The 19,841-nt window shown below is 32.4% G+C and overlaps 7 protein-coding genes across 7 annotated transcripts; 4 read left to right on the top strand and 3 right to left on the bottom strand.

The window, feature by feature from the left end:
- Positions 1 to 510: 510 nt before the first annotated feature.
- Positions 511 to 4,018, top strand: PGO_122430 (hypothetical protein, conserved; the record flags this gene model as incomplete). Its single annotated transcript, XM_028689034.1, has 3 exons — positions 511 to 2,218; positions 2,428 to 3,735; positions 3,858 to 4,018. 3 exons carry the CDS (start codon positions 511 to 513, stop codon positions 4,016 to 4,018), a joined length of 3,177 nt encoding a protein of 1,058 aa, XP_028544835.1.
- A 936-nt stretch (positions 4,019 to 4,954) lies between these two features.
- Positions 4,955 to 5,473, top strand: PGO_122420 (trafficking protein particle complex subunit 2; the record flags this gene model as incomplete). The annotated part of the gene is made up of 1 exon (XM_028689033.1): positions 4,955 to 5,473. The coding sequence occupies one exon, from the start codon at positions 4,955 to 4,957 to the stop codon at positions 5,471 to 5,473; it is 519 nt and encodes a 172-aa protein (XP_028544834.1).
- A 210-nt stretch (positions 5,474 to 5,683) lies between these two features.
- PGO_122410 (hypothetical protein, conserved) lies at positions 5,684 to 8,518 on the bottom strand (the record flags this gene model as incomplete). The annotated part of the gene is made up of 1 exon (XM_028689032.1): positions 5,684 to 8,518. The coding sequence occupies one exon, from the start codon at positions 8,516 to 8,518 to the stop codon at positions 5,684 to 5,686; it is 2,835 nt and encodes a 944-aa protein (XP_028544833.1).
- Positions 8,519 to 9,601: 1,083 nt separating this feature from the next.
- PGO_122400 (SAM-dependent RNA methyltransferase) lies at positions 9,602 to 10,288 on the top strand (the record flags this gene model as incomplete). The annotated part of the gene is made up of 1 exon (XM_028689031.1): positions 9,602 to 10,288. One exon carries the CDS (start codon positions 9,602 to 9,604, stop codon positions 10,286 to 10,288), a length of 687 nt encoding a protein of 228 aa, XP_028544832.1.
- A 174-nt stretch (positions 10,289 to 10,462) lies between these two features.
- On the bottom strand, positions 10,463 to 12,010 carry PGO_122390 (apurinic/apyrimidinic endonuclease Apn1; the record flags this gene model as incomplete). The annotated part of the gene is made up of 1 exon (XM_028689030.1): positions 10,463 to 12,010. One exon carries the CDS (start codon positions 12,008 to 12,010, stop codon positions 10,463 to 10,465), a length of 1,548 nt encoding a protein of 515 aa, XP_028544831.1.
- Positions 12,011 to 13,822: 1,812 nt separating this feature from the next.
- Positions 13,823 to 15,601, bottom strand: PGO_122380 (DEAD/DEAH box helicase domain containing protein; the record flags this gene model as incomplete). The annotated part of the gene is made up of 1 exon (XM_028689029.1): positions 13,823 to 15,601. The coding sequence occupies one exon, from the start codon at positions 15,599 to 15,601 to the stop codon at positions 13,823 to 13,825; it is 1,779 nt and encodes a 592-aa protein (XP_028544830.1).
- Positions 15,602 to 18,658: 3,057 nt separating this feature from the next.
- Positions 18,659 to 19,402, top strand: PGO_122370 (eukaryotic translation initiation factor 6; the record flags this gene model as incomplete). The annotated part of the gene is made up of 1 exon (XM_028689028.1): positions 18,659 to 19,402. The coding sequence occupies one exon, from the start codon at positions 18,659 to 18,661 to the stop codon at positions 19,400 to 19,402; it is 744 nt and encodes a 247-aa protein (XP_028544829.1).
- Positions 19,403 to 19,841: the final 439 nt, after the last annotated feature.

Here is a 19,841-nt window from a genome sequence, read left to right as displayed (position 1 = left end):
AACCGCTTTTGAATCCGAAATTAACAGCCACCTTTCAACCTCTCTGTCAAGATAATTTACAATTTCGCTTGAAACAACACTGAGAATTCTCCCAGTGAAGTCACTCAAGATGAATCCATAGTTGTGTGTACACGTCTGTATTTACACCGATTTGTCTATTTATTTAACTTATTAATATCTAAAGGGTTTTCCCTATTTTTTATTTATTATTTTTTTTTTTTTTTTTTTTTTTTTTTTTTCCCATAACTTTTGTTTTTTTTTTTTTTTTTTTTTTTTTTGGTGAAAACATTGTCTTCTCTATTTCATCCATCCTTTTTTAATTGTGTGTTATTCAAACTGTTTTTCACATTTTTCCGAGAAATTATCATTGTCTCCAAAAAAGTGTAAACAGGTGTGGAGATAATTGCTTCTATATCTGAAGAAAAAGAAGAGTTGTGCATTTTTCCCTTTGCATAATATCTACATTACAACCTTCATAAGAAGGTATAACTTCATTCACAAACCGAAGCAATGAAGAAAAAAAAAAAGAGTGTTGAAGAAGTGAAGGTGTGGAATGATGCTTTAAAAAACTTGGATGATGTGGAACGAAACAAATACAACCTGACTATTGATACTGTACATGGAAGAATAAGACCAGAACCCGAAATCATTGAACATATTTTAGAAGGGTTAGAAGATAAAATTAGATATTATTTTAATTTGTACAAAGTAGAAAAAGAAAAAAGAAATAATTGTGAAAAGGAAAATTATCGCTTGAATGAAGAAATGAATCATACATACACTATTTTGCAAAAGAATAAAATATATACTGATAAGTTAGAAAACAAATTGAATAACATAAAAGAAAATCAGAGTTCATTAATAGACACAGTAAGACGTATTGATTTATTGTACATCCAGCTAGATACACTAGTTCAGTCATTTGCTGGTGTCTGTTCACAAGTTGCATCTGAAGTGAAATTTGAAACTAATGATATTAACAAGAAGAGAAATATTATGAAAATGTTACTTGATTATATATACCCATGTAGGACACTTGATCCTCGTATTAATTCATTATATGGAATGTTGTATTATCAATCTATTGGATTTATAAAAGACGGGAAATTTATGAGTCCTCCAATTCCTCCTATCCCTCCATTGATACCGTCTGAATCTGATGGATGGCTAGCCCCTTCTTCTCGTTCTATTCGTCATGAAGAAATGCATGGGAAACAATATATTCATAATAATCATATAGAAGATTTATATGAAAAGAATATGCATCCCTTCGCATCTTCTAGGAGCAGTCGTTCTGATTCTATAAGACAAAATGGATGTAGTTACAACCGAGATAATTCCAAAGATAATAACATAGATGACAGATATTTTTGCAAATATGTATCAGAAGAACAAAAGAAAGCAGAATCAAATGAATATATTTACAAACCAAGCATGAGTCAAATAATAAGTGCAGAATTACAAGGATTTGATATTCAAATTGGATATCTCGAAATTAAATATAAAAAAGAAAATGCAAGAATTATTTGTGTTGTTAGATATGACAATGAGACAAGTGCTTCTGCAATCCAAAACAGTAATAGAGTAACAAAACCAAGAGATATGAATGGAATTGCAAATGGAGGGAAATGTATTTTTAACATTGATTATACAATTAATTTAAATTCTTTGCCTCAGAAAAATCCAGGATGTGTTCCAAGTTTTATGATAGATGTACATGATGTTAATGGAAAAGCATTAATTGGAACATCAAGGTGTTCATTCATAAGTGAAAAAACATTATTAAAAGATGCATCATGGGATATATATTCTAGAGATGTAAATATTAAACCAGAAATAATTGGAAAAATGAATGTATCTGTCCTTCCATTCCCTAAAAATGCTATTCTTCCGAGTGAAATGTTCAGGAAATCAAAGCAATCTTTACCTTCTCCACTTTTACACGATCCTAATTCCAAAAATGAAGAAGCAACGAGTGACAATATGATAAGAGATAATAATGCCAAAGTTATGTTTCAAAAACAATCCCCTCTCATCAAGTCTACCCAGGAAAAAAATGAAAAATCTCTATCTCCTCAAACCATGAACCAGGATCTACCTTCCACCGTGGGAGGAGCAAAAATACAGATAGTTAATAACAAAACCCAGGGAACTAATCTTTTTCAGCGAGGAAAGAAAGTCACCTTCAAGCCACACACTTCTAAGAGTGGTGATCCAGGTAAGTAATCACTGCATGCGTGCGAGAGCAAGTGAAATGTTGAAAGGATGAAAAGTTGAAAAGTTGGGAAGTTGAAACGATGAATAGTTGAAAAGAAAAATTGAATAAACACGCAAAAAGTGTGGAGGAGACAAAGCTCTACCCCTCAGATGAATGAAATCTACTCACATCGATTCTTCTTTTTTTTCCACATTATCCCTACTCTACAGCCGGATCTTCTGACAGCAGTAGCAAGGCAAAAACCGAGATAGAGGAATTCAAGAACCAAAAAGAACTTTCTAAACGAAATAACACTATTGGCAGAAATGGAGATAGTAACAATAAAAGCACAACAGTCCCTGATGTGATTCAGAAGAAAGGAGTAAACATAGGATTAATAGGAAAAAGTACCACATCATCGCTAGTTCAAAGTCGAATACAAAATTTAGCGAAACAATTTGAATCGAAAAATGGAACACCAAGGAGTAGTGAAGAAGATTCAGGTAGCAAGAATAGCTCTACTGTAACAGTTGGAGGAAGTATAAATAAATTAGGGAAACCTTTAAAAACAAATTTACCTCTTCCTAACAATAAAGAAAATAATGTATCCTCGGATGAACAAAAATTAGTAAAAAAAGAATCTACTGAAAAGAAACAAGTAACCTCATTAAAACAAGTGGAAAATGTGCAAAAAAGTCTGCCCGTAATGAAAGATGGAGTGACAAAAATTAAGCTACCTTTTCCAGGAAAAAAAGATTTAACAAAAAAAGAAGACTCAGCAGAATTGACAAAAAAAGCAGACGCAGCTGAACTGGCAAAAAAGGCAAACTCAGCTGAACTGGCAAAAAAGGCAAACTCAGCTGAACTGGCAAAAAAGGCAAACTCAGCTGAACTGGCAAAAAAGGCAAACTCAGCAGAACTGGCAAAAAAAGCAAACTCAGCAGAATTGACAAAAACTGATTCTATAAAAAATGTAAATGATGTGAAAGACAATAATATTAGTAGCAAATCATTAAAGCCTCTCTTGAAAATTAAAGTAGAACCCAAAAAGGAAAATTTAAACAAACTTTTTAATAAATTGCCTTTGAAAACATCACTTACTGCATCTAAGGAGAAAGAAAATAAAAGTTCAGATGCAGAACCTGCTTTAAAAAAGAGCCTTTCAAAAGGAACAGGAGTGGGAGCAAGTAAACTAAAAATAACAACACCTCTTAACATGAAAAATGTTGTAAGCAGTGCTGCGAACAGTGATGTGAAAAATGTGTCAACATATGAAGACAAAATGAATAAGAGTAACACCACCGAGGCAGAGGTTGCAACTGCCAATACTGAAACACCTGAACACCAGGCAAAGGGATTGATGACATCTAAAGCAGAAGCAGGAGGATCCACTAACACAGAAAAACGTTTAGAGAAAAAAATATCAATTAAAAATAAGATGCTTACCCTTTTGAAGATTAAACCTGTGGATCCTTCTGCAATTTTGAAAAAGTCTTTGTCTAAAAATACCCCTCCTGCACCAGCTGAAGGTGAATCGGGTAAGTCCATAAAAATAGGATGGTGCATTCCCACGCACGTTGCATTCTGATAATTCATGCGTTTGCATTGTGTTTCACTCTTGCACGTATCACTCTTGAACCCATCACTTTACCATTCGTAGAATCAAGCCAGCAGGAGCCAGACATAAAGAACCTGCTAGAAAAGGCCAAAAAAAATGCCATATTCATTGACAAAAATAAAGTAAATGTGAAATTAAACAAAAAGGTAGAAGTAAAAAGGGAGGTAAAGAAGTTTGTTCCGAAGTTGAAGAATTTTGAATGAGGCACCAACCAACCAACCACCCAGTTGCAGCGAGGTGCAATTACAAAACAGTGCGACTAAAGAGGCAACTCTGCTGCCAAACAGTTTGGTTAATCATTTTTATCCTTATTTATGGTGATCCCTTCCACATTCATCCTCACTGAATTGTTTTTAAAAAGTAGCAAAGCATGCATCTGATTTGCTCTCTTTACAAACTACTCTAGCTATCTTTGGATAATTTTGTACATAGAAGAGACCCGATTTGGTATGTCTATGTTGAAACAAGTAGATTTTATGCACATTTAAAGCAGAAAAGAAATAGAGCTCGGGAGCTACATTATTCATACTTCTTGCACCAGGAGTTAAACTTAAAATCAGATTAATCCTAAAAAAAACTAGAAATTTTCAAGAATTGGAGAGGCTCTATAACGGGATCTAGTATTTTTATATATGGCTAAGGCTTGGACATGGGTTGTTTTATTTTTGTGTCAATTAAATTATAGAACAGCCTTAAACATGCATGACATTATTTTTACTTGTTCATTTTTTTTTTTTTTTTCTTCGCTCTTTACTATGTTATTGTTTTATTTTATTTCACTTTATTTTACTTCATTTTTCTGTCATGCTTTTTTTTTTTTTATTTTTTTCAACTCCGTGTAAAAGTTAACGCACTTGTGAGTGACCAAAATTTTACATTGCTGCACGTTACTCTATATATTTTTTTCGCTTATCTGTTCGCTTTATTTTTTTGGTTAATAAAAAAAAAAATGACATGCTTTAATTTGCTGCGTGTGTGTGGGGAAAACTTTTTTTGAAAAATCCACATGGAATTAGAAGCTCACAAAGTGAGATAAGAAAAGATCTATCTACCTTATATTTGGTGACACAATTCATCATCTCAGCTGAAGTGGTAGAGAAAAAAAAATAAATAAAAAAAAAAAAAAAAAAAAAAACAGGATGAATCGAAACAGTGTTAGTAGTAGTAACCCTGGAATTGTGTATCAGGTTTACGTACTTACAATAATTGGAAAAGGTGACATACCTTTGTACGAAGCAGATTTGACCATAAATGGAAAAAAAGATATATCTGAACATCTCGCTCAGTTTATAATTCACCAATCGTTGGATTCTCTAGACGTGTTAGTATGGAAAAATACAAATATGTTTCTAAAAACGATCGACTCATTTAATAATTATTCAGTTTCAGCATATTGTACCCATGGTCATATAAAATTTTTACTACTTTATAAAAATAAAAATGAGTTAAGCACTTTAAGCAGCAGTACTACTGCTACTATGAATAATACTGTTTGTTATGTCCCATCAGATGACAATATCAGAGCTTTTTTTGAAACAGTTTATGAAAATTATATTAAAGTATTGTTGAACCCATTATATGAACACAATGGAATTATAACAAGTTCCTTGTTCGATCAAAACGTGCACTTGGCAGCAAAGCGCTTTCTGCATGGTTAAGGGGGAGAGGAAGAAGTAAATGCATCGAATGCCAGAAAAAAATGAAAGCACGTAGAGAAAAATGAGAAAAAAAAAAAAAAAAAAAAAGGAGAGGTATAAATATATATATATATATATATATATATATATATATATATATAACCTAGACACAGATACTATGCAAAAACACAAATGAAATAACTCAGGAATAGTAAGAGAAAGGTGTGGCGATTATTCCACTGAATTGGCACAGTTGAATCTGAAAGCGTTATTGTACAAGTCTAGGGAGAAGGAGAAAATTTTTTCGAGAGCAGAAAACAAGTGTATCGAGTCTGCATGTGTATTCATGTCAAAGTATGATATAAAATCATCTGTGACCATTTCGAATAATTTTTTTTTTTCTTCTTCTGTTAAAGCAAAATCAAAATAACTCATGTTCCAATTGGGGTTTGGAAAGTCTACTTTTCTCCTTTTTGTAAAAACAATATTATCTGGATTGAAAAAATTGCCAAAGAACAGTGGAAAGGAATAACTAGTTGCATTAAATTTACTTGCTTCAACATATTTATTTTTATAATTCTCCTGGTTATTATTATGATCATGATCATGACTAAATTTGTGCTGATTTATTTTTTTTTTCTCTGCATATGAATTATTCTGCACGAAAGGAGCTTTTTGATGGCCACTTTTCTTCAGCCCCATAATTAAAGATATGAGTGTGCATAAATTATGACTAAATAAATAAAAGACATATTTAATTTTGTATGAATTTTTTCCAATATCAAGGGATGGATCTATTGGATTTTCAAAACACAAACGTCCATTTTTTTCAAATTCTTTTCTCATATATCGTGGCATCGTATGTCCAAGACCTCTTAAAACAGGACAATTATAATCCAAGTTATAATCAATACTGTAATAGTTAAAGAATTCAACTAATAATTTTATCAAATATGTATTATTAAATACAGTTGTGTCGAATGTAGATGGATGAAGTTGTAAAAAATGTAAAACCATACAACAAAGGAGAAAGGAACCAATTCCACCAATAAATGTTTCATTTAAATTTCTTGTATTTAAGAAAAATTTCAAAAGTATTACAAGCGGTCTTAAATATATATATTCTTGTATTTTTTTTTTTATAAAATCTGTTGTTTCTCTTGATGATTTTTGATTTATACATACATCTACTTGAACCCCTGTTTCTTTATCTGTATATTTTAATATTTTCACTCTTGCATCTTTTATAATGCGAATATCTGCAACCATTTCTAATTTTATTAATGTATATGCAATTATAAGTAAGCATTCAATATCTTCTATTATAATTCCTAAGAAACACACATCTATATCACTTCCAGGTATGGACAAACCTGTAATAAACGATCCAAATGGTTCCATTTTTGCATCTGGAAAAATAGACTTTACGATAACTTCTAACTTTAATAAAGATTTCTCCTTTAATAATTTTTCTTCTTTTGTTGGTGTTAACCATTGTAGAATGTAAAAACAAGCATATTCAATATATCCAAGGTAGTTAAATTTTCCTTTTTCTTTTTCGATCTTTTCAATAAAACATTTTGTAAATGTGTCATCTGTGTAAAATATCTGTTTCTTGTAATCATAACCGACATGTAATTTCTTCATCATGTACTTGTAGTATTTTTTTTCTAATTCTGTAAGATTCTGATAATTTATCTTAAATTTCTGAAGAACCAAACCACCACTATATTTCTTTTTTTCCCTGTTTATTTCATCCACTGCAGTGTTAACTTGGTTAGTATGATCAGCTTGCGTAACTTGATCTACCTGATCAACCTGGTTATGTCGTTCTTTTTGTTTTTCTTGAAAACAGGAAGGACGATTTTTTGGAGGATCCATTTGGTCTCTCCCTTTGGAAGTAATAACACCATGTGGTTCTCGTGTGGTTGTTCTTTCATTTCTCTCATTCTTAAGACGCTTCTCCTCGGTTCGTCTTTTAAGATTTTTTTTCTCTGTATACTGTGATAAATAATCTGTGGAAGAGGAGGAGGAAGAGCTTGTCGAGGATGATGAGTCTGATCTACTGCTTCTACCTGAGATGCAACTGTAGCTTTCACCTCGGGTTCTGTCACTACATTCGACACTCTTCCTCTTCTTTGTCGTTCCACTCCTAATACTTCTGGTGTTGTTAAGATTCTTCATGTTATTATTACTGTCTAATGGAAGAGTTGACTTTCCTTCATCTATACTCATCACCCTTGACATTTCTGTTGCCATGAGTGACATCATCCCTTTTCCTTTTTTGTCACTTAGTGAAGCATTAACATCACTAAATTTTCTTTTATTTTTTCGAGTCTCCTCAAGTGGCCCTTCCCCTAAATCGTTAGCATGTCTAATTTTCCCTTCAGACATGTTTACATTATAGTGTTCTCCGTTCACTGTTCTCTTTCCACTACACAGAAGTGCACCTTGGGCCTCATCAAATGATGCTGCACCATTATTTGCATCCTTATTTGCATCCTTATTTGCATCCTTATTTGCATCCTTATTTGCATCCTTATTTGCACACTTATTTGCACACTTATTTGCATCCTTATTTGCACACTTATTTGCACACTTATTTGCATCCTTATTTGCATCCTTATTTGCATACTTATTTGCATACTTATTTGCATACTTATTGGTATCTTTTTCTTCATCCTTTGATGACAAGGGCCCTGTTAACTGATTACCCATTGGGGGATAATTATGCCTGTTTTTTGAAAAGTGTTCACATCCATCTTCTGATACATGCCCGCTTGATCGGATTGAACTACTCTTTTTCTCGAGGTTCCTTTTTCTCACATTAGAATTATCACCATCATCATCATCACAAACGAATGATGGTGATGATGAAGATCCTTTTTTTGGTTCATCCTTCTTTGCACCAATTAGTGAAATTATATTGGACGCTGCCTTCATTGGCTTACTTGTCTTATTACTCCTTTCTCTGTTTCTTTTTAGCACTTTGTGCAGCTCCATTTTAGCTCCTTTCACCTGTTCCGATTCTTCCTCATTTTGAATAAAATAATATTCGAAATCCATGGGGTGCAAAGCTTGGTGTGGTAATCGAGTACAATGTAAATACTGCAAACTGTGTGCAAAATTTAAGCAAAACATACGACTCGACTCAGCTGATAAGGTAAATCACAGCTAATGGATGTACGCTTTGTCGTGCCAACTAGGGGGAGATCAGGGTGAAAAAATAGTATACTATGTTCCCCCTCTCCCAAACTATGCTTTCTCACATATGTTAGTATGTCGAATGTTACATGCATAGGTATAAGTACTTAAGAAAATTTCCACCACCCACCCATTATTTACTTTTGTTCGATAAGATGAGGGTTACGACATGCCTTTTGCATACGTTTAATTTTTTGCCTTTTAGTCCACTCTTGTTTAGCCACTATTTTTTTTTTTTTTCTTGTTTTGCCTTGCTTTGCCTCTCCTCTTCTCTTCTCTTTTTCTTTTTTTCTTTTTTTTTGTGCTATTGTTTCCTCTTTATTCCTTATTTGACGTCATATATTTTTTTTATCACCTTTTAAAATTTTAAAAAGAAAAGTTTTCTGCATATTTTTTTTGCCACACTGTTTTTCTTTTCCCTATGATGTAATTTTTTTTTCTTTTTTTTTTTTTTTAATTTTCTGCCTCATTTCGGAGCAGAAATATGTAAATCGCCTTAACAAATTAGCAAAAAAAAAAAAAAAAAAAAAAAAAAACCATTTTAAATGCAAAAAAGTGAGATAAAATTCTGAACAGGTCAGGTAAAAATGTGCCAAAAAAAGAGGGGGAAAAAAAATTACATCATAGGAAAGAAAAAGAAGATCACAGAAAGAAAATAAAACAAAAGCAAAAGAAAAGAGCTACTGGGAAAACCTAAGCGTAGCCTTATTTTTTTTCCATTTCTGATTTTTCTTCTTGTAGAGAGTTATATTGGCACATACCCTTGGAACGAGCTATATTTAAGGTTTAAAAAATTAAGCAGCCTACACGGAATATATTCACATATATTCGCATATATATTCACATACATGTGCGAATATATGTGTACATTTCACTTTTACATGCATGCATTGACTCACTGTGGTGTGCATACCACATCACCTTTTCTCTTGTGCACGCACGTGTATGCATAACGAGGCGAGCGAAGGTCAGGGGTGGATAGCACCTGGCCCCAAGTACATTGTGGAACATTTGGATGAACTGGAAGAGTGGTGCATACTAGAGTATGTACACATATGCGAAACAGTAAAGGACGAAAATGTCATATTTACAAAATTTGACAAAGAGTTTAGCACTATATCAAAGGAGCATAAACCTACATGTTATCAACAACCTATTAACCAATTGAGAGAAAAATTCGGATGGAAGAGAATATGTCTCCTAGACATGAAAGCAAAAGATGTTTTAACATGTGATGATAAAAAAAATTTGGATTTTTTACTCTTTGGAGGAATACTAGGGAATGTGCCATCTGATGATAGGACTTCCATTTTGAGAAAATGTCAATTTACTCTTTCGAGAAATTTAGGAGATATGCAAATGACCACTAACACAGCTGTACTAGTTTGTCACATCATTTTAAATAATAATGTCGAATTGGATGCTATTCCTTTTGTTGATAATCCAGAAATACCTTTGAGAAATAAAAAAGAATCAATGGTTCTTCCCTTTCGCTTTGTTTCCAAGTACTTTTTTACAAAATTGGAACAAGACAGACATGTCCCTGTTCTCCCAAGAAATTTCACAGAATATTTGATTCGTCTCGGGGATCAGCGTTTGACAGACTTGGACGATTTCCTTTCGGCTCCTTGACAGGTGGGCTGTGTCTGCACGAAGTTGTGAACTGCTCTCCACGAGTGTGCACGAAGTTATAGGTTTCTCCCCACGAGTGTGTCGGATGTTGCACGCTTTTTCTTCTCGCTTTTGTTTTCTTTGCCTACGCACCTGTAACCGAGGGAGAGCTGAGAAATACCAAATCGACACGTTTTACTTCGTCTCTAGTCCACCTGCATGTGCAAGGGAATCTTGCTTGAGTCCTAACTCGTAAAGATAGCGTATCTCATACTTATAAACAGATTCATCATTAGTGACATCTGGAGTTTCAAGAATTATGGGAATTTTTTTAAAATAGTTAGATGTCATAATGTACCTGAAGGTGTCCAAAGTTAACTTACCCTTTCCAATATTTTCATGTCTGTCTAAACCACTACCAATATCTGATTTTGAATCATTCAAATGAACAGCTTTTAAATAAGATGCATCTACAATTTCATCAAATTTTTTCATTACATTGTCGAAATCTGCATATGACTTTATATTATACCCAGCTGCAAAGGTATGACATGTATCTAGACAAACTCCAATTCTTTCTTTATCTTCAATTTGTAAAATAATTTTTTTCAAATCTTCAAATTTGGATCCAACAGAATTTTTTTGTCCAGCTGAATTTTCAAGAACTATTACAACATCAGATGTTTCTTTATGAACCCTATTAATACAATCTGCAACATTTTTAATTCCTTCTTCTAGAGAACATAATCCAGTAGTTGATCCTGGATGGAAATTATAAAGTTTTATTTTTAATTGTTCGCATCTTTTTACATCATCTAAAAATGATGAATAAGATTTTTCTCTTTTTTCTTTATCTGGGTTGGCTAAATTAATTAAATATGAACCATGGGGTAGTATATATTTGGTGTCCAAATTATATTTTTTACAATTTTCCTCAAATTGTTTTATATTATCTGATGATAATCCTGGACTATCCCATTTTCTTTGATTTTTTAAAAATAAAGCAAATGCTTGTCCAGCAACTTTGAATGAATTTATTGGTGCATTCTGTACTCCACCTGCTGCTGATATATGTGCTCCAAGATATACATTTGTTGTTTTTGCATATACTTTTATTCTTTCAAAATCATTCCACAATTCGTCCATGCTTTGGGGGATTGGAGGGTAGGTCACCACACTATGTCCTGCTTTTCCCGGTTCTTTCTTTGTCTCCTTCTTTTTTGTTTTTACTTTTTGGTTGGATCCTTTTTTCCCTTTCTTACAAATTGCTTTGTTCTTCACAAAAGTACCCTCCTTTGTAGTGTTCTCTCTCTTAATAACTTGGCTTTTTATTTCTTCTCTCGGTTCTGATTTCAAAGGGATGTCGTAACCATTTTTTTGACACTTTGCTTTACCATCTTGACCGATTGTAGAGTCACCATCTAGACCATATGTGGAACCATTTTCTTCCTTTCCAGACATGTTACTTTTCTGTACACACATCATATGTAATAATAATACCAAAACGTGTGTTCTCTTTTTTTTCTGAACGTTCAGGTGAAAATGACCCCTTTTATTTGTCCCCTTTTTTTGTTCAAGTCTACCACCTGCAAGCTTTAGCACATGGATTGGATATTTCTTCAAGTCCCTGTTCCTCTCAAGGTGAGTAATAAAATTGAAAGTGCTACTTAAGTGGTTCTTATTTTGTTTATTCCTCAGCATGCAAATTCCTCGATTCCCTTTGCGTGTGTTCGTCAATAGCATGCATAACAGAAGAAAAAATACGAGGCGTGGAAAAAAAATCAAGCACAAAATGGGGCGAAAAAGGGGGAGAAATATGGGGAGAAAAATGGGGAATAAAATGGGGAGAAAAATGGGGAGAAATATGGAGAGAAAAATGGAGTAAAAAATGGAGTAAAAAATGGAGTAAAAAACGGAGTAAAAAACGGAGTAAAGAATAGTATAAAGTAACATTTAATTTTGCTAATTAAAAAAAAAATCTGGTGATTGTGGCATTCAAGTGGAGGTTACATGGGCCAGAGTTCCAGTTTAAAGTGACGCAGAGGCATGACAGACATACATATGTAAGTGTATACCTACCTGTGTCAAAGATAAAAGAGATGAAGCATTTGAAATGAAGTGAAATGCTTGAAACAAAATGAATTAAAATTTGTGAAACGTATGCCAAATTCGCGATGCCATTTCTGTTCATGTACATGCTTTATTAATGGATATGTCCGTAATATGCATATTTTACAAAAAATTAAAATATGAAGTTAAACCAAAAGAGGAGAAAAAATTGCATACTTTGCACAAAAAAGCAAATGGTGTAAAATGCACTTTTTTTTTTCCTTGATCTCAAAATGTGTCACATATGAGCGTGAAAAAAAAAAAAAAAAAAAAAAAAAACACAAATTACGCAAAAAAAAAAACAGTAAAGAAAAGTCCCCAATAAATTTGCATAAAAAAGGAATATTTAATTTTTCATGTTTTTTTCTGTAATATCACATTTTCCTATAGTATATAAAATGTTGTGTGAGGTTATTTTCCATGGAATGACCATCATCATATTGGGTTATATTATTCTCTACTTTTTCCTCCAATTGTACGTAGTATGCTTTTTTCCTGTATGTGCCAGAACAGCAATCCAAAGGCGAATATATATTTTTTTTTTATGAATTAACCATTCCCAAAATGTGTAAGAAAGGATAGGATAAGATAACAAAAGACAAAATAAGATAGGATAGCATAGCATAAGATAACATAGGATAACATAGGATAACACATGAGGTCTCTCTCTTCTCTCCTTATGGGTATGCTAAAGCCAATGTCGAATTTGTTAAAAATTTGAATTCAACAGGAGTATAATAATATAACCTCCCATGTCGGTTAATTTTGTGTGAAAAAAAATGATGTTCTTATGATGAGAAAACAATATGAATTACATGCAAAATTGTTATACATTTGGACGTGTGCCTGTTTTTTTTTTTTTTTTTTAAAATGAGAATATGCGCGAGAGGGTTTCCTCGTTTTCACATTTTTTTCAACAAGAATGAATTAAAAAAGAAAAAAAAAAAAAAAAAAAAAAATTCAGTTACAAAAAAAAAAAAAAAAAAAAAAAAAAAAAAAAAAAAAAAAAAAAAAAAAAAAAAAAAAAAAATAAATTAAAAAAAAAAAAAAAAAAAAAAAAAAAAAGCAAACTCCGTTACCAAAAAAAAAACAAAGCAAACAAACTGGGTTACAAAAAAAAAAAAAAAAAAACCAACTCTACATATGCACACTGGATGAACACACACATGGATGTCTACATTTTTTACGTGGGTGCACAGAGAAGATAGGTATGAAAACCCTTTCCATACACGTATATATGTGTATCACATGTACAGGCAAGTTTCCAGAATGTTTTTGTAATTATTATAGAAGCGAAATTGGTAAAGATGTCTTCGTGGGACGTGGGAATATTTGAAGAAGCCTTATGTGTGTAAAGTTATATATCTTACTCTCCTAAGATGTATTTTTCATTCTCTTTCTCTCTTTTTCCCTCCCCACAGAACCATCATGACGATTGCCAAATGTTCACATGGAATCGTGTAAAAATCGTTGCATATGTCTATTTTCTAAGCGCACATCTTCTCGTTCTTTGAGAAGCATTTCAGCTTTCTTAAGGACTCGACCAATTTTAAACATATCTTGAAGAACTTCCTTCTTATTCATACGATATAACTTCAATGCTGTTTTCATAATTTGCTTAACGTGATTGAATGAGTTGATATCTCTCTTGTCTACAAAAGATATGGCTAATCCTTTTCTGTTTGCTCTTGCAGTTCTTCCAATCCTATGAATATACAATACTGCATCATTTGGAAAATCAAAATTTATGACGAATGAAGTTTTTGGAATATCTATACCTCTGCTGATTATGTCTGTTGCTACTAAAATTTTACAGAACCCATTTTTTACTTTTGCTAAAGTAGCTAGTCTCTTTTTGGGATCTTTTGATGAATGTATAGATTCTACAGAAAATTTTCCCAACATAGATAAGACAGTATATATTAATTCACATCTATAACAATTGTCAGTAAAAATAATACCTGATTGATCAGCTAATTTATTCCTTAACAGATAAACCAAGTATGTTAACTGCGCAATTTCGTCTATATATATATATCTCTGATCCAAATTTTTTAGTGGTTTTTGTTTTTTATTAGCATTTACAAGAATTAAGTTATCATTTGGAAATGATTCCAACAAAAGATTCAACGAATCAGTAATGGTAGAACTGAAGAGAAGAGTTCTCCTTCTTTTTATGCTACTTCTATCTCTTCCTTCTCCAATGTCTTGGTTACCACTTTTTGGTAAATTTTCTAAAATTATTTTTAAATTCATTTCATAGCATTTTTGCAATAACAAATCTGCTTCATCTAAAACTAAAAATTCTAATCTTTTAAAACAATTTCTTACATCTTCACAATTATTTATAATATCACTCATTCTACCTGGGGTACCAACAATGATGTGTGGTTTCGCTAGTACACTTTTCCTCTGTTCAATGAGAGAAAAACCTCCTATACATGAAATAGCTTTTATACCTACTTTAAATCCATAAAGAAAAAATTGTTCAATAACTTGTATTACTAATTCTCTTGTTGGAAGTAATACTAATGCAAATATTCCAAATAAGTTCTTATTTAATTCTTGTAAGATACTCCAACAATAACATATGGTTTTTCCTGTCCCTGTTTCTGATGTTGCAATCACATTATTTCCTTTCATAATGTATGGTAAGCACAATTGTTGTATCTTTGTTGGGTAATTAATTTGCACACTTTTGCTTATTTTAATTAACCAACTTTCTACTCCCAGTTCTTCAAATGTTATCACTTCTGGTGTACCTTCAGATATGGTTTTCTTCTTACTCCTGCAAGTGAGAGGTTCACAACTTAAAGGGGTCTTCTCCAGCTTGGGTGTCTTCCCCAGCATCTCTGTCTTCTTCTCCTTTTTCGATTCTCTGCATTTTCTATCTAAATATTTTCTTATGTAGAAGAGTCTCATCAATTTGGAATACCTCAGCAGAGGACGATTCCCGTTCCTCTTCACTAACACCATGTGTGATTTACTTTCTCTATGAATGAATATCTTGGTTGTGCCCTGATATATGGTGAAAGGAACTACACTCCATTCGTCAAGGTGCACAGCCTTCGAGGAGGATTCCTCTGCCAAGTGGGGTGCCAATTCAGCTTCTAACTCAGCTTCTAACTCAGTTTCTAACTCAGTTTCTAACTCAGCTTCTAATTCATATGAAAATATGTGTGCAGCGAGAAAATAGCAGAATTCATGGCAAAAATAGATGAACATAAAATTTTCCCTACTTCACAGGTTCCTGTATTGCACTGTGATTTTCAAGCAGAAAAATGTGGGACATTCCTACTTTCAATTCTTCTGCAGTGGGGAAACTTTCCTGTTGACTTTGTCTGATTGAAGCTCCTTCACATTTGAGGAAATTTTCTATGTATTCTCGTGCCGAAGGTATGGAAGAAAATTTTCCTTTATTCTAAAATTTGTGCAAAATTTAGTCCTAGATTTTTTTTTTTTTTTTTTTTTTTTTTTTACAAACTTTCACTTTTTCAGCTTTTCTCACTTTTCCTACTTTTCTTTACCCTTGGTGTTGCTTATCCGTTTTATTCACTTTCAAATGGTCGCACGTGACGAATGAGCTAGGGGACTAACACTCTTACAGCTTTGGAAATAAAATAAATAATGTCACAAGGGAAGGGACAGATAGGGTGCTCTGAAGCAGGAATTAAGAATTGTGATAGATTTATCAGCTCTTAACAAATGGGAGGTTCTCAACTAGTGCTGTATTCTTGAACACGCGTCGCCTTCTTTTAATAGCAAGGCTTTATGCAGATACATACATATAGGTATGTACACATATATATATATATAGGTATGTACACATATATATATATATGTATGTATATATGTATGTATATATATATATATATGTATGTATGTATGTATGTATGTATGTATGTACTTCTCCTCCCCTGGCTCTGCAAATTTATCTATGGGGGCCACCCCTTCAGAATACAGCTTACGTTTTTCCTTTTACATAAATTTTATGAATTTGTTTTAAAAAGAAGGGAAAAAAAAAAAAAAAAAAAAAAAAAAAAAAAAGCAGTGTTCTGGATTTTTAGTTCTCTTTCCACTCTTCCCCTTCTGGAAATCCTTTTTTTTTTTTTTTTTTTTTTTTTTTTTTTTTTTGTAATTTTTAACAAAATGAAAGTGGGAAGAAGAGGTGGAAGAGGAGGGTATATATTTTACGGTTGTAAATTGAAAAAGCGGAATGTCAAGAGGTACAAAAATGAATCAACAAAAGGGAGACTCCCCATATATATATATATGTATGTATGTATGTATGTATATGTATGTATGTATATGTATGTATGTATATGTATGTATATGTATGTATGTAATGTATGAGTAGGTATATATTCATACTTGTGCACGCACTTATGCAGGTAACTGTTTTTTTTCTTCCTTTTTTCTCTCCCCCTTTCAAGTGGGGTATGTATGCTATACATATGTATCCATCTAACAACTGTCCGTTGAATAAGAAAAACGAAGAGAGATTTAAAATGTATTCTTTGTTACTTCTCCATATGAAACTAGACTTTTTACCACGTTTTTTTTTTTTTTTTTTTTTTTTTTTTTTTTTTTTTTTTTTTTTTTTTTTTTTTTTTTTTTTTTTTTTTTTTTTTTTTTTTCCCATATTTTTCTTTTTTCTTTCTTTTTTGCGTAACTTTTTTTCCCGATTTACTGATACACGTGGATAGGGAAATATATCTGTCGGGTCTACAGAGATACTCCAAAAAAAAAAGCCAGCAAGTAAAACAAATATAAGTCCCAAAATGTATTAACCACAAAAAAGAAAAAAAAAAAAAAAAAATAAACAGATAGATGATAGGTAGATTGAGAGAGAAAAAAAAAAGGTAAATAACATAACGTAGGAAAATAAAAAAAAAAAAAAAAACTATTTATTAATGCCCAATCAAACAGGCAATTCATTTTTTTTTTTCCCCATTTTTTCCCCATTTTATTTGGGCCATTGTCAAAAAAAAGAAGCAACACTTTTGTACCTTTTTTTTTTTTTTTTTTTTTTTTTTTTCATTCCGTCCCTCCAACGTTTGTAGAACATACACAATCGTACCTATTTTCCTTTCGCGCATTCGTCCTTCCACTCGGACAACAGAAAAAACTTGTATGTATCGTCATACATACATGCATACACATATGTATACGTAGGTACATACGTCCGTACATATATGCACCCGTATGTATATGCTGGGTGGCCACTAGTGACATCTTCTAAATTAAACAACCACGTACTTGTGTATATTCCTTTTCATGCGCTGCCCATTTTACTTGTTACCATAACAGAGAGAAACAAATTCATTTTTACTTTGAAGTAAAAATGAAATGACAGGCAAAAGTCATCACTTGTATTAGGGATCGATACAATTCTTTTTCCTTCTTTTAGTAAAAAAGGGAGAAACGACAGGTGAGACATCAGAAGCGAGACGTGAGACATCAGAAGCAAGGCGTGAGGGATGAGACCCAGTATTACACATTGGAATTTTATCCCAGCAATTTTACATACATCAATTCGTCTCAATAAAAATTTGCACTTTGTTCTTATGCTCATGCATACATAAGAGGAGAAAACACATGCTCTCTTTTCTCTCCTGCATATTATGTATGTTCTAGAACGAGATGAAATTTCTTATTGAGAGCTTAAAAATGAGCATATTAAAAAAAATTTTTTTTTTTTTTTCACTCCTTCTCTATCTCTTTCTTATAGTGTTAATCAAATTGGAACCCACAGGAACAATTTGTGAATAATTATAATAAAAAAAAAAAAAAAAAAAAAACCTATACAGATAACACATCCGTGTAAGAAATGCACTCGAGAAGATACCTTATGCATGTGTTGACATTTTAAATTGGTAGCATCTTAACGTGGCAGCTTCTTAACGTGGCAGCTTCTTAACGTGGCCATTTGTTCATTAGTTAAAAACCTACTGTACAGCACCAAGCATTTTCTTTTTCGAAAAATTCTGAAAACCTCCCCTCACTCACACCCCTTCCCCAACTTTTCAAACGCGCCAAACGCTTCAAACATTTCAAACATTTATATATGAGAAAAAAAAAAAAAAAAACTGTGGTTGAAGAGACAAACCGCACTGTTAATTAGACTAAAGAGAATCGCTAGTTAAAGGAAAAAGCAGAAAAGGCTGAGAAGTAAAGAGAGAAAAAAAAAAAAAAAAAAATTATCCCAATTAATTTTGGAGCAGTAAGTTTTCCCACTACCCAAAGTGTGTAATCTGAAAAAAAAAAGTAGACGCCTGCAGAATGGCCATCCGGGTACAGTTTGAAAATTCAAATGAGGTTGGTGTATTTTCAAGAATAACAAATTCTTATGCTTTGATAGCATTGGGAAGTTCAGAAAATTTTTCAAGTGTATTTGAATCTGAGTTATCACAACATATTCCTCTTGTGTATACAACAATTGGAGGGACGAAAGTTATAGGAAGAGTGTGTGTAGGAAATAGAAAAGGTTTACTTGTTTCTAGTATATGTACTGATCAAGAATTGTTACATTTAAGAAATGCATTACCTGAAAATGTAAAAATAAGAAGAGTAGAAGAACGTTTATCAGCACTTGGGAATTGTATAACTGCAAATGATTATGTTGGATTAGTACATACAGACATAGATAAAGAAACAGAAGAAATAATTCAAGATATATTAGACATTGAAGTATTTAGAACATCTATAGCTGGAAATTTACTAGTTGGAACTTATTCCTATTTTACAAATAATGGTGGCTTATTACATGCTATGACGTCGTCACAAGAAATAGAAGAATTATCTGAACTATTACAAATTCCATTGATTACAGGTACGGTTAATAGAGGTAGTGATCTTATCGGTGCAGGTCTCGTAGCTAATGATTGGTCTGCCTTCTGTGGCATGGATACTACTGCTATCGAATTAAGTGTTATTGAAAAGGTCTTCAAGCTCAATAATATAGAAGATGCAAATATGGAAGACAGTTTCAAGTACAAGTCATCCATAATCCAAACGATGATATGATTTAGAAACCATGATATGATTTAGAAACCATGATATGATTTAGAAACCATGATATGATTTAGAAACCATGATATGATTTAGAAACCATGATATGATTTAGAAACCATGATATGATTTAGAAACCATGATATGATTTAGAAACCATGATATGATTTAGGGATATATCTTTCCCTTCCCCCGAACTCCCTACCTACACACACCTGCCAAATGAAAATATACACATAATCTTTCCACATTTATATGCCCACAATACATACTTGTTTATCTGGAATCTGTACTCAACTTCTCCCCATCTTCACGGAATTTCACGCGCTTTGCTAGGTTGCTTCATTTTACACTGCTTTACTTTTATATTATTTTTTTTTTTTTTTTTTTTTTTAATAAAATTTTACCCATAGGGGAGAGGGGAACCTCCAACCCAGATGAACAACCAACACAA

Source organism: Plasmodium gonderi (genome assembly GCF_002157705.1).
Source record: "Plasmodium gonderi DNA, contig: Chr12, whole genome shotgun sequence".
Lineage (NCBI taxonomy): Eukaryota > Apicomplexa > Aconoidasida > Haemosporida > Plasmodiidae > Plasmodium > Plasmodium gonderi.
The sequence above is the reverse complement of the archived record's forward strand: the minus strand, read 5'-3'. Positions and strand labels throughout refer to the sequence as shown.